Consider the following 15,091-nt stretch of genomic DNA (forward strand, 5'->3'; position numbering starts at 1 on the left):
GGTGTTAAGACTAGACCCAGTGTGAGTTGTGCTCTGTTTTTATTTTCTGAGAGCCATGTGAATAATACATGTCCTAAAAGCAGTTCTTATTTTCTAAACATGAATAATATAGGTCTGTCTGTAACCTTTGATGGAAAAAGAGAAGAATACTTTCCTGATCTAATGAAATGGGCATCTGAAAATGGGGCTTCTGTCGATGGTTTTGAAATGGTTAACTTCAAAGAAGAGGGCTTTGGTTTGAGAGCAACAAGAGACATCAAGGTGAGTTTAAAAACTGTTGGTCTGAAAGATCCAGGTGTTGTGGTGTCAGGGCAAAGGGCATGGGGCAGATGCCTGGGGCTTGTCCAGAGCTGTGTGGACAAATAGTCAGCATCCCCCCTCCTTGTGGGCAGTGGTCCCTTTGCCTGTCCATATAGGAGTGGAAGAGCGTCAGCCCAGAGTTTTAGGCAGCCCCACTAGCTGTACTGGGGAGTTGTGCTTTTCACAACACCTTGGGGTAGTCAGTTCACATTTCCACACCTTTGTTAATAGACCATGGAACATGTCTCATAGGATTTTGAGATTTAACTAAAGAAAAGGATGCGGACTCATGATTGGAGGGAAAGCACACAAGATCTTAATGATGGATCAGAGGAATACGGTAGAGGATGGACCATGTTGAGGGTGTTAACTCTTGTTCTGGATAACTGAGTAGCTGAAAGTGCCACTCTCGGGAATGGCAGCACCAGAGGTGATAGGGAGAGGAGAGGAGAAATAGACAATTTGTTTAGGGGAAAATGCTTTTCTCTGTGTTCAGCCCTTCTAGTAACGCAGTAGTAACTCAGCATTCCTGGCCTCTCTCTTGTCCTTGCACCTGCTTTTCCTAAAGGGGAGGGATAACAGTCCGAGTTTGAGAGAAGGGACTTGGATTGGCCATTTTCTTGGTGGGAGCTGGTTGCCTGGGCATTCATTCTGTTCTGTGCTTTCCACCCCTAAGCTTCGCAGGGGCAGGCCCACGTAAGGGGGTATGCTTGTAACTAGGTGGGGGAGTTTGTCTACTTCTAAAACTCAGTAGGTGGTATTTTGGGTGACCATCTGTTGTATTCTTGCATCTCTCTCAGTCAGTTCAGAACGTAGGTAGAAGAAATGAGTATTATTAATTTGGGCCCCTTCAAACCTCCAGCAGCATTTCTGGTCAAACTGTGGTTAATCTTTCATTGATACACTGATAAAGCATCTACTGGCATATTAGGTATCTGTTAAATATCTACTACCTGAGCGGTATCTTGTTTATTATTATACCAGATTAAAAAAAAAATACCTGGGTTTCTTCCTTTGTGCTGCTTATATTCTTTAGTAAGGGGCAAGGTACAGAAAATGATTCAAATAGTAGACATTGGCAAAGGCAAGATGTCATGTGCCCTTCTTTTGTATCAGGTGAGAAGCCTCATTAGTGTTGATACAGTCCAGAATATCTTATGTATGTGTTTTTTTGGGAGACATTTATTTCTCAGAGTTCTGGAGGCTGGAAAGTACAAGATTAAGGTGGCAGCATGGTTTGGATCTGGTGAGGGCCTTCTTTCTGTTGCAAACAGCATCCTTCTTGCCATATTCCCACGTGGCTGAGAGCTGTGTGCATGTTTTACACAGTATAGATAAACACTCAGAACATACCCTCCAAAAAAGCAGTATTTCATGTTTCCAAAAAATGACACAGTACTTTAGGAAAAAAATTAGTAAGCCAAAGTCTGTCTTACAAGTTTGTGCCTTTGCCCTCTAAGTGTTATGCTTTGAAGATAAGTATGTAGAGGAAGGAATGTCCCTCTGACTTCAGGATCTCAGTGGTAGGAGCAATTTGCATTGACAAACTAGGGTTTTTATTGGAGGCAGAGATTGTTTTGTTTTGTTTTTAGAACTTAAAAATTTAAATACAGTAAACAATAAAATAAGCACCCTTTGTGCCTTACTCCAAGTATTATATTTGCTTCAAATTAAAGTTGAATGTTCATTTTTTTGATTATTTGCATTCTCAGTATAACTATACAGTGTATAGAGTTTTCAGCTTTTCTACTAGAAATAAGATTTTATACTATGTTCTACTTTATAATATAAATGCTTACATTTAAAAACATCTGATATTTGGAAAAAAAGCACTGATGTGCAGCCTTAAGTCATATTTCATGTGTGATTGGATTTCTGACCATAGACATAGTTGGATTGAAGATTGACATGTTTTGATGATTCTACTGTTTTTTATTTTTTTCCCCTAGGCAGAAGAATTATTTTTATGGGTTCCACGAAAATTACTAATGACTGTTGAATCAGCTAAAAATTCAGTATTGGGTGAGAATAATTTCTGTTTGTTTAAGGCAAAGTACAAATGACAAAAGTATATAAAATTCCATTTTTGACAATAAGGAGTGTATTTCGTTGTTTTCTTAACTGGTAAAATATCCTTCAAATCCTCATTAAATATTTCCCATTTTATGTCCAGAGAAAGATGCACATGAATTTAAATGTTACAAAACCTTTTACTTTTTTCCATAATTTCAATATATATTTTGAATGCCTGCTTTTAAAGAAGTCTATGGAACTTATGCTGCTAACTTCTGGGTTAATTCAGGGCCCTTATATTCTCAAGACCGAATTCTTCAAGCCATGGGAAATATCGCGCTGGCTTTTCATCTGTTGTGTGAGCGAGCTAGCCCCAACTCTTTCTGGCAGCCCTACATTCAGACCCTCCCCAGTGAATATGACACTCCTCTGTACTTTGAAGAAGAGGAAGTTCGGTGTCTTCAGTCGACACAAGCTATACATGATGTCTTCAGCCAGTACAAAAACACAGCTCGACAGTATGCCTATTTCTATAAAGTCATTCAGGTGAGCAGAGTGGGCAAGAAAGGGGAATTGACTGCATGTATGTTCCATTTGACATCTTGTGAAGGTTACTTGAACATTTTGCTTTTTAAATTAAAAATATTCCAGTAAATTCAGTGTTTCCATTTTTATAGAAATACCACTGCAGTATAGTTTTGAATGTATCTGACTTCATCAGTATCAAGTGTTAATATAAGCAAGTTGTGAGTTACTAAAGTCACTAATCTTTTTGAAAACAAAAACCTATGATGAGATTTTCAAAGCTATAAAGTGTATCTGACACAAACAGGGGCTCTGTGTGTAAAGTTTCCAAGAAAATGCAAACCCATTTCTGGATTTCTCGTATATATGTTAGTAGTAAAATATTGACAATTTAGTAAATTGTAATATAGTTTGCTTATGTTTTTTCAGGGTGTATTGTGTATTACATTTTAATTAGTTCTAAGTAAATTGTCATATAAAAATCTCTAGAAGGTTGTGATCTTAAATTATACCTGATTATACCTTTCTGTATTTTGGTGGCTCGGCTCCCTTATCTTATATTTCCAGTTGCACAGCAGTTGAAAGGTTCAGGGTGAGTGCTGCAGGGTGCCCCACTGAGCTGAGGAGTGGTGTGTCTCTGTCTCCTACTCTCTCAATGCTAGGAATGGACCCTGGGCGGTGGGAATGAAACTACATGTCCCCTTTCCCTTTTCTTGGGCAACTTGACAATCTGAATCAGGTTCATTTTGTTGTTTCTTAAATGGCCTGTCCCTGCTGTGTTTTATTGCAAGAAGTGGTGATCTTACTTCATGCTGTGTAATACTATTTTCCATTCATTATTTTTACTTTACAGCATGTTTACTGAACAATAATATTACGCTCAGAGTTGTATTTCCCCTACCAAATACTTTGATTAGGTCAAAAGTTACATGACATATCCTCAAGTAAAAATCACTTTGCTTTTCTAATCCTTAAATGCTAGGAATTCATTAAATATGATCATACAGTATGTATACAGATTTTATTTCAAGTTTTCTTTATTTAAAAACTAGTGATGAGGTCAAATCAAAATTTTGCCCCTTCATTTAGTAAGCACTACAGTCCTGTACTGTAAAGGTTGCTGTGGCTCTTTATCATCTGAAATGGTTGTGCTTTTATTCCTAGTTCTCAATTGTGTATTTTGAATAACTAAAATTAAATTTTATGAGTGCAGTTCATTTCCTATAGTTGAACAATTAACTGCAAATTGGCTCTTCTCACTAACATGTTTTCCAAATCTAGGCTATGATTGGTTGACAATTGCTGGTATCCTCTTCTGTGAGCAGTAGGTTCTCTTGTCAGGCTAGGAATTCTAGAACAATGACAAGACTTCTGACAGCTGGCCAGGCATGAGTGATCTTTGGATATTTTGTTGCACTCACTGGTCTGTTTATTTCATGTTAACTAACTAGTACAGCTTTGCTTCAAAATTTAAGGAGATTTTGCATAGATGTGAGTCACTAAAATAGATGGAATCATTTTCTGTCAGTTTAAGAGCCAAGTCTCTTAACTCCCTGAAATAAACCTTAGAAGAGGTAAAGGCGACTGAATTATACTGCATTCTATGTAGTAAGTAGTAGTATTGGTAGCCTCTCTGGAATTAGAGTAGTTTTTCCAAAAGTACTAAAATTTTCACGTGACTAATAAGAACAACCTGTTTAATTTATAATAAACACAAATATAAAAATATCTTTTTTTTTTTTTTTGAGTTGGGGAATCTCACTATGTTGCCCAGACTGGTCTCAAATCCTTACAAATAACCACATTCTTGATTAGCTAGTGTTTTTAAGTCAATTATTCCTTTTTATTAAAAAATTTAAACAACAAATGTTGAATAAGGTATATACAGATGCAAAATTATTAGGTCATCAAATACTAGCTTTTTTTTTTCCCCACAATTAAGCCAATATGGGGATTTAAAAAAAACTTATGATTTAGAAATCAGACTACATCTTTTTCTGTCAGAAGTATTAAACTGAAAAGAAGCAAAATGCTTCTGTGGTCACATAAATAAGTTATTTTGTTATTTATTTATTTATTTATTTAGGATGTACTGGGGTTTGAACTCAGAGCCTCGTGCTTCCTAGGCAGATGCTCTACTTCTTGAGCCATGTCCCCAGACCAATTCTTTTGTTTTATAGCCATGGTTCTTAGTCAGAGGGCATTTGATAATATTGGGAGACTGGATTGTACTCAGGGCCTTGCACATGCTAGGCAAGTTTTCTACCACTGAACTACATCCTCGCATCTCACTACATATCCGAAACTTATGGTTTTTCTGCCTCTAGATCCTGAGTGCCAGGCTCACAGGTGTGTACCACCATACTTGGCCTGGGAGACATTTTTTAAATTTTTTTTATTTTTTGTGGTACTGGAGTGTGAACTCAGGGTTTCTCAAGATAGGGTTTCAGGAACTATTTGACTAGGGCTGGGGCTGGTTTCAAACTGTGATCCTTCTGATCTCTGCTTCTTGAGTAGCTAAGATTACAGACATGAGCCACCAACGCTCTGTTACAGGAGTAGGGGATGCTCCTGGTCTCTAGTCTGGGGACACTGCTAAACTTACTATGACAGACAGGACAGCTCCCATAATAAGGACTTTTACTGCCCAAAATGCCATTAGTGCTAAGGTTGAGAGGCCCTGCTTTGTATTTGTATATGTATACAGAAGAAAGTGCTTCAGAAACCTAGATGATTTAAAAAATTACCATAATTCCCTTCTAATGATTGGAGGCCTAGACCTGACTGACAGTAGTTGTGAGGTACTTTGCCTATTCTGTGAGAGTCTTCCTGTTAACTAACTGCAGGCTCCTCCCTGGCTCTAGGTGCATGCTGAGGCTAGAAGAATGTATTTAGAGCCCCTTTTTCTTACTGTCATGTAACAAATATCTTTACTTATTAAAAATCTACAAATACAAGACTAGGTTCAGAGATGTTTAAGTTAGTAAGGATAAAATATAGGGGAACAATGAAAAAATGTAAATGTAAGATTCAAGTTACTCCATGCAGATTTGGTGGAGTCCAGTTGAGACCAGACCCTATGCATTGGGCAGGGAAAGTGAAATGTGTGTGTTGTGGGGTGTGATCACTTTCCCAGGTAGTTGGGGGGCGGGGGGGGGGTGGTGGTCTCATCAGGAAGCGGCATTTGAGTGTTGGAGAAAAGGAACCATTGTCTTTGAACTGGGTGGTCCTGTCTGAATGTGGTTCAGAAAGATTCAAAGCAGTAGAGGACAGCCTTCTGGGTAAAGGCTCGATGTCTGTTGGAAAGAGGACAAGCCTTGCAGTAAGACAAACCTGAGTGGAAATCCTGATCCATATCTCAGTTGTTAGGCAAGTGGAATTTGGAATTAGTTGCTTTATTTCTGAGTTTGTTTCCTGATATGTGAGATAAAAATATTAAGATCCAGTTTTTAGCTTGACCAAAAACATGCTGTGAGCCCCAGTTGGATTGCTTGTTAAACTACCAAGTACAATATCAAGCCCCATTGCCTATAGTTGGTAGGATTACAGTTTCCTTTGGGAAACTCGATGGACACAAAGCATGAAGCCACCTTTACCAGTGCAGTGTGGTAACTGAGAGGGAGGATTCTGGGGCAGGCCTACTAGAGCTCTACCCACTGTGGCAGTGCTTGGCACTCTGCTACATTGCGTAAGTCTCTGGGCTTCTCTTTCCTGGGCCTGACTCCCAGAACTGCTGAGTGGACAGAATGAGTTGATCTGTGTTCCCTTAGTGTAGCACCTGCAGAAATTCTCCACTCATTTTACTTATCAGTTTCTGTTTGAATCCTTCAGTCCGTTTCATTTTTTACTGTTAAGATGCTTCTCCCCTCCCCCTGCAATACTTTGTGTCAGTATTTCTTAACCTTTTCTCCTAAAAACCTTGTATGGCCAAGAATAAGGAAGAGCCTTCTGCAAGATTAGGGTCTTCGCCCATAGTGACTCATTACAAGTTCAGAATTGCTTCCAAGTCTCATGTTTCTGTTGATTTTTAGATTTGTGTTTTAAGATCTTAAAAGTTCATACAAATGTTAATGTTTGCTGTAGTTTTAAAATTGTGTTAAGTGACTTACATCAAGTCAGATGGCACTGTGGGAAAACAACTCCCCTTGTAAGAACTCAGGGTGTCTCATGGTGTTGTGTGAGATGCAGGGTGCTAACCTGTCAGTGCAGTCAGTTAGCTGTAATTCTTTTTCAGATAAAGAAAATATGACCATCATTACTGTGGTCAAAAAATAAGCAGCAGAAGGGATCGTTGTAAGTTAAAAATACATAATAATGAGCTTTTTAGAACATTTCTTAACCAGGAATAAAAATTCAAAAGCGCCTGTTGGAGTAGGAGTTCCAGGCAGTCTAGAATGAGGTGGACAAAAAGGAATGAGGTCAGCTCCAACAGCTCAGGTGGAGGCTAGAGGGTAAGAAGAAGGTTTGTCCATTAGGATTCCTGACAAAGAGATTTAAGCAAAAGTTATCTTGTTGAAAACCATCTCTTGAATCTAGCTGTTTTTCTAGTTTTAGAATATTCTTACCACTTCCGAAAGTCTTCAGTGGTAAATTAGAATAAATGGAGATGTTAACATTATACTGCTATTATTATTATTTCCCATCTCAATAGCAAACCAGATATCTTTCTCATGCTTTTCTGGGATCAGATGTTAGGTTTCTGCTCCTTTTTAGTAGGTCACTTCATCAGGGCTTTATCATGCAGGGAAAGAACATTATTGTATCATGTTTACATTCAGATTTAACAGTTTCATTATAATGGTCTGCTCTCAGGGTCTCTGCCCCTCCCCCATGGTTCTTAGTCCTTTCCAGGGACTTGAGGACCCTTTCTCCAGAGAAAAATGCACATGTGTATTATGTAACAAACATTTTCAAATCATTGCAGGGTGAGGGGGGCCGGTGTCCAAATTCCAGAACCCTATTTGCAGTTGTTAGTAATGATTTCCTAGTTAGAATCATTTCCCTGGGGGCCCTTCGCCCGAACTGAACTGAAGCCTGTTCTCACCTGACTGCTGACTTGAGGGTCTGCCCCATGGCAGTCAGCCCTGGGCTTCTGGTGTGTCTAGGGGTGATAGCAACCACCACTCAATTTTGTATGTCCATGGCAGTGATTCTAGTCCTTGGGAGGATCTATCCTAGTGGTATTAGTACATTTAGCCTTACATTGTGCTTCATACTTCAGTTATTTTTATTCTAAAAGCACTATTACTAACTTCTAATAATTATAAATTCCTTTAGGTTGATTTCTTTGTATTGTATTTGTATTTTAATGTTTTTCTTTTTGTCTTCTCTCTTTGCTTAAAAATTAGAAAAAAAAAATTCCTGTGCTTTCTTTTCCCTGCATTTTTCCTTGCTCAAGGACCTTTATGTAGATACTTTTATAGATCAGGTTACCTCCTATCTTTATCTGGTTTGACAGAGTTCATTTAAAACAAAGTCTTGTGAGGCCTCTGCTCCTCCTCACCTCTATAGTACAGTCTTGGACCAAAAGATCTTCCAGCAGTCCTTCTAGGCTTTACATTGTATTCTTGAGACCTCAGCATGCATTGTACCCTTTAGGTTATAGTGTGTAACAAACAGGAGCCTCAGACCCGAGGAACTGAATATACCTGCTGTTAAGTTGCAGCACCTGCTGGCCAAACACTGTACTGCAGTTTGGTGGTTGAGGAATGTCAACACCAGAGCTCCAAGAGCTAAGTTTAGAAATGGTGTCTAAACCAGGTGCTGGAAAAGACTTGTATGGATTGAGAACCCTAAGTAGTAGTAAAATTTCCATCAGTTTGTGAAACAGGGGCCATGGAAGAAGAAAAGATTGATGGTGGAAGGCAGAACATACATTTTAAACAGTTACTATCTTAAGCCTGTGAAAATGCTCCTTGTAGATCAGAACACAGCAAAGGTCAGGTTGAGACTTTGCATGGCAATATATGACCATTTGCGCTAGAAATCAGTGGAAAAGTAGGACTTGACTTAAATGCAGCTTTGAAAAAGTGTAATTATGTGAAAGTCAAGCAAATCAGTTGAGTAATAGTCCAAATATTTTTTACTCATGTGAAAGAAAAAGAAATTACTAGATCTTAAGAATGAACTGTTTGTTTAATTTCTAATAAGCCCCATCTAACAGGTCAGGTGCTGTGACATGGGGTGTTAGCTTGTCCTAAGATTAAGATTATTTTAGGGACATTCACATTTTATTTCACTGTTGAGATTGAATATGATGCTTTTTAAATAGATGCAAGTACACAAATTCAACAGAATGAAGGTGCATGTATAAAATTAATTACTGTTTTCCCATTGATTCATCACATCTTACTTGGATTCCCTTTTTTGTGTTGATTGTACAGTCTGATGGTACTCATTGTATGCAGTGGAGAAAATCATTTGTGCATTAACTGCCATGTATATATATATGTGTGTGTGTATATATATACATATATATATATATATATATATATATATACATTATATATATATATATATATATTTTTTTTTTTTAACCAGTACCAGGGTTTAAACTCAGGGCCTCATGCTTGCTAGACAGGTGCTCTACCACTTGAGCCACTCCACCAGCTGTTTTTTGTGTTTGGTATTTTCAAGAGAGGGAGGGTCTTAGAACTGTTTCGCCTGGGCTGGCTTCAAACCATGATCCTCTTGATCTCTGTCTCCCAAGTAGCTAGGATTATAGGCGTGAGCCACCAGTGCCAGGCAACTACCATGCATTTTAGTTCAAGGCAAGCATAGTGTAGAAAGCTACTACTTATCTTGCCTTTATACTTTAGGGTGGAGTAAGGCAATCTTGAATTGGCTATCCTTCTTAAATAGGCAACTTCTACTATAGTGGCAGAAGAGACAGCAGCCATATTCGCAGTTGTTGTTGCTACTGCTACAGCCCACCTCTGAAAATGGGGCCTTGCTAAAAGGCAGAAGAAGATGCTACTTTTGGTTCCTGACATCCTATGGAAGTTGTGGCTACATACAAAATAGTTGCTTCTCCCATTTCCATCAACTCCATTTCCATCTGACAGAGCCACACAATAGGGTAAGAAGTGAACTTCCAGAGATCTGTTTAGCCTGTGTTTTCGTAAAGCTCTCATCTACATATAGAAATCTGATAATATGTAAGACCTTCAGGAATGTACACCAGATTACATTAAAAACTCTTAGGTATTAGCTTACCATGTTCTCCCATATCCTCAGGGGATACTTTTTAAGATCAAATGTCTGAAACTATAGATAGTACCCAACCTTATATATACTATGTTTCCCCCCCTTGTGTATACATACCTATGATAAAGCTTAACTTGTAAATTAGGTGCAATAAAAGATTAATAATAATAGCAATAATAAAATAGAGCAGTAATTACACTATAATAAATTTGGCAGCATCATTATTTTGTACTGTGGGGTCATTTTAAGTAAAATACATGTTAATTGAACATAAGCACTGGAGTTCTGTGATAGTTGATCTGATAACTTAGACAGCTAGCAAGTGACTAATGAGTGGGTAGCATATATGTTGTAGATACTCTGTAAACAAAGGGATCTTTATGTCCCTGGCAGATAGAATGGAACAGCACCAAACTTCATCATACTACTGAGATGTGTGTGTGCAAGTTAAAACTTAGGAATTATTTGTGGAATTTTCCATTTAATATTTTTGAACTCTAGTTGACCATGAACTGCTGAAATAGTGGAAAGCAAAACTTTGGATGAGGAGGGGGTTAGTCTACTTTAGAGCTTCCATAGCCCTATAACTCATGGGAAAATAAAGCCAAAATCTAAAGCTGTTTATAGATACATGTGTACATATGCTTTTATATCACTTTCCTTCCCTGGTGGCAGAAGTTATGTACAGGAGCTTCCCATTTTATGCAACAGGTTGTACTCCAGATTGTCACTTGAAGTCTACTTGGGGTAATTCTCCTTTTTCAGCTTCCTCTGCTTGATTGGTTCCTTTCTCTCTTCCTGCAAACTGTATAAGAGTTCTCCATCTTAAACCAGCCAGCTTGACTCTTCCTATGGTTATTTACCCCGTCTTTGTTTTTAACTCATTACATCTTCTTAATTATTTAATTAATATAAATGCCATTTATTAAGGATCTCTCAAGTGTGAAGTATCATACTTAGAGATAGGGACCTTGTATTTCTGGGGATGCAAAGGGGTGTGTGTGTGTGTGTGTGTGTGTGTTGTTAAAGATCAAAACCAGGGCCTCATGCATTCTAAGTTATACCACTGAGCTATACCTCCAGCCCCCAAAGTTTTTTTGTTTAACTTTTATTTTGAAGTAATTTTAGACTTACAGAAAAGTTACAAAAATAGTGCTTTTGTATTCACTTCACCTAGTTCGGTTTAAAGCTAACATTTTACATTGCCACAATATAAATATGTAAGCCAACAAGTTAACTTTGGAACAGTACAACTAACTAGTCCGCAAACCCTATTTGAATTTCTCCAATTGTCCCACTAATGTCCTTTGTTTCTTTTCCAGTCTCGCATATAGTTGTCATATCTCAGTCTCCTCCAATCTAAGACAGTTCCTCAGCCCCTCCTTGTCTTCCATGATTCTGGCACTTTTGTAGAGTACAATTGGCCAGCCACTTTGTAGAAGTCTTTCTTTTGCATTTGTCTGATATTTTCTCACACTTAGACTGAGCTTATGCATTTTTGGCAAGAAAACCACAGAAGTGAAGTTGTGTCCTTCTTGGGACATGAGTCAGTATGCTTATTACTTGTTTTTCCACGAGTAGTTACTTTCCTTCCCTTTATAATTAATGAGTACCTTATAGATGGATGCTTTGTGACTATGTAAATACAGTGTTTCTCATCCTACTTTCATATACTGCATCCATACATTGATTCTTGCCTATGTTATTACTGTGGTATATGCCAAGTAATAATTTTCTATTTCTGTTTTTCTTTCTACATGTAGTAACTGGAATTTTACTTTAAGGAGCAGCTGTCCCCAGTTCCTTATTGTTAATTTGTTCAGCTATTCATGTCATTTAGACTCATGGATATTTAGTTGATGGGTTATGTAATCCAATCCTCTTGTTATTTATTTGATGAAAAAATTATTTAAAATGACTTTTCATATGAAGATATTTGGATTCCTCCTGTTTAACTATTTTGAGAGTATCTGTCTTATGCAGTATTTACCATAAATCTAAGTGTGCTGAGGTATATAAAATAACAATTTATTTTATATAGCACTTACATCACTTATTTTTAGCTCACTTAGGCTGAGAGTAGAAAGTAGCTGTGGACACTGCTTCCTGGTACCACTCTCCTGACCTATTCCTACCTAAATATTTCCTTGGAGACAAAGGTGTTCTCTATGTTACATTTTGTTCTCAGTCAATTTCATGGTAACACCACAGCTACTGACTGAGGGGTTACGAGAAGCAAAAGTGAGGGCACAGGAACAAAGTCAGTGTTGATGGTAAGGATGAGGTGGCCAGTTTGATGGGCTTTAAGTGCTGAGATGAATGAACACTGGGTCTTGGCATTCTGTGGTAATGGGAACCAGGTGGAAATTATGGGATATAGAAGGGCAAGAATGATTTCTGCTCTCTAGGTGTTGCTGTGACCTGGCTAAAAATCTTTTCCATTCAGGTAAGTGATGTTGTTTGCAGTATACCTGTGAGGTTGTCCTGAACAGGAAGTGCAGGGCTGAGGGTGGGTTGGGATGGCTCCTGTGTACATGGTAGGAACTCTGTGACTACAGATGGAAGACCCTGTGTGACAGACTGCAGACCGTGCTCACACTGCCATGGCTGCTGGAATGCCGATGATTATTTTAGTAAGAACGACTTTCCCTGGCTCTCTTCTGAGCACTTTTGATTCTTACAGTGACCTAGTGAGGGAAGGGTGAGGCCCCATTGTACACATGGGAGATGTGAAGCAACCTTCTAGATGCTTCTGGCATTTACATCATGGAATGGGTAGCTCTGTTGGATCCAGAGCTGCCTGGAGCTCCTAATCATGGAGGCTTGCTGAGCAGAAGTAATTGTCTTTAAGTTGTTTCTGGTCTTAATTTTGGGATCAGTTTTAAGGGCAGAGTAGTCTGGCTTAAAATCTTTTCTCTAGAGTTACTATTTTTATAGAAAGTAGGGTGTATTCTGCTGATTGGGATGGCCATATGTGAACCTGCAGGCCAGTTCTCTTAGCTATCCAAGGAAATGTTCATCTTTACAGACTCACTGTGCCAGAGATGGAAGATGCACATCCTTGGAGGACATGATAAAGCCCTTTGCTTATCCCAAGCTATGCAGAAACTGGTGCTGCATTTACCAGTTTGACTTTTCATGGTATAAAAAGTTTGAATAAACTAGAACTTAGGAGTGAGCCCAGGCTTATGTAGTCTCTATAGAGTTGTTAGAGCCTTTAACATCTTGGTTGGAACCATTGGTTGTCTTGCTGAAATGCCCTGACCTGTGTCTTTGCTTGTTCCTGGTAGCTGAACTTGATCACTGTTAATTTGTGTTAAATGTATAAGAGTGTTTTCTTTGTGTCCTATGTAAGGTTTCCAAATTTGTAAATTATTCATTCTAAACATGTATCTGATTTTCATCATTTTCATAAATAAAGGTTGTAGATGTGTCATTTAAAAAAATCTAATTTGTGTTTTTCACTATACTCACTTGTTTGATATGATGTTGCAGCAATTTAAATAGTCTTCATCTTCTGGGAATTTAATGTTCTTTGTTTTCTCTGTTCCCTCTGTCCCCACCCCAGCTTTAGTTTCAGTGACTTTTGGGGGATTTTTTTCTCTGTATTTATGGTTCTACTTGGAGAATGCCGTACCTGGAATCCTGTTGGTGATGACTGAGGGCAGGCAGGCAGGCACTGCTGGAGGACACTGAGTGGCATGTCCATGAGAGATGGGAAGATTGGCAGTCAACACTCTGTGTCCTGTGGAAAGTCCTCAGAGCCAGACTTGAGTGCCTGCAGCCTGTCCTGCTCACTGCCCTGACAGTCCCTCTGACTGTATCCCTCCCGCTAAACCTTATTCATCTTTCCCTTCTTCAGCCCCAGCCTGACTGTGATTCTTGGCCCTTCAGAACCATCTCTGACTTTGCTAATCAGTTTAGGAATAGGCACCTAACAAAGCACTACACACACATTGTCCCCAGTCTACTTTGCAGATTACCAGATGTTTATGTGTTGCCAGAAGCACCTACCTGGGTGTGGCAAACACATGAAGTCCTGGTGATAGGACTTAGGGTTGGCAGCCTATCCAAGGAAGGAGAGAAATGAAGATCTATGACAATTCCTGTTGTGTGCCAAGTCCTTTCTTACTTTTTTTTGGTGAGATAGGCTGACACAATGTAGTTCAGTCTGGCCTCCGACTTGAGATCCTCCTACCTCAGCCTCCCATGTACTGGAATTACAGCTGTGCACTACCACACTTGGCACTTTCTTATCTTTTATTCTCATAGTAAAGAGGAGTCAGAAACTACTGCCTGCCTGGGAAGATCTATAACACAGTTAACCAAATTAGATCAGAAGAAACCTCCAACACCAGGTTGAGAGTGCTGACAGTTTAATTTTTGTACCAAGAAGTTCAAGCAGAAGTCAGAAAGACAGTGCCTCCCTCTGAGACAGTGCTACTGAGCACCTTCACCTGCCAGTGTTTGCTGAGGCCTTCTGATCTTCACTGTTACCCAAGCTGGGCATTGTTTCAGTTTTACAGTGAGGAATCAGGGTGGATTGAGAAAGCTTGCCAGAGCTACGGAGCAGCCCAGCTAAGGCTGGAGCCCAGATCCATCTGACTCCATAGATGGTTTTTCCTCTTTGCCTCCTCTCTGCCCAGCCTTGCTCAAGCTGGGTCTCTACCATAAGTCTGACCAGTAGAACTTTGAGTCCTCAGAAGTCGACAAACAGAAGAAATTTCAAGAAAATCTCCCTTTAGCCGCCCCACTTAGACATTTTTGTTCTGTTTTTAATGATGTAGGATGGAAGAAGGAATGTGCTTATATTTTTAGGAGAGTCCCGGTTAGCCCCCTTGTGAAAATGCTGTCCAACTTAATGTCATGTTTGTAATCACCTATGTTGGTTGGTATTAGCGTGCCCATATTGTTCCATCCCTGCAGAACTGTGCTGTTGTCACTTCTTGTGACCTAAGTGGTTTAGGCTGTGACCATCCTATAGTCACCCTTTGTATTCATCCTCTACTCTCAAGGAAGAAAAGCAATGATATAAACACAAAAATAG

General features: G+C 39.0%; 1 protein-coding gene across 1 annotated transcript in view; it reads left to right on the forward strand.

Moving 5' to 3' along the window:
* Positions 1 to 15,091, forward strand: part of Setd3 (SET domain containing 3, actin N3(tau)-histidine methyltransferase) — an 81,083-nt gene that overhangs the window by 18,620 nt on the left and 47,372 nt on the right. Inside the window, exons 4-6 of the mRNA XM_020176212.2 lie at positions 113 to 261; positions 2,250 to 2,322; positions 2,603 to 2,859. Coding sequence (XP_020031801.1) covers positions 113 to 261; positions 2,250 to 2,322; positions 2,603 to 2,859 — 479 coding nt within the window. The remainder of the gene's footprint in view (positions 1 to 112; positions 262 to 2,249; positions 2,323 to 2,602; positions 2,860 to 15,091) is intronic.

This window comes from Castor canadensis, chromosome 3, assembly GCF_047511655.1.
Source record: "Castor canadensis chromosome 3, mCasCan1.hap1v2, whole genome shotgun sequence".
Taxonomy (NCBI): Eukaryota; Metazoa; Chordata; class Mammalia; order Rodentia; family Castoridae; genus Castor; species Castor canadensis.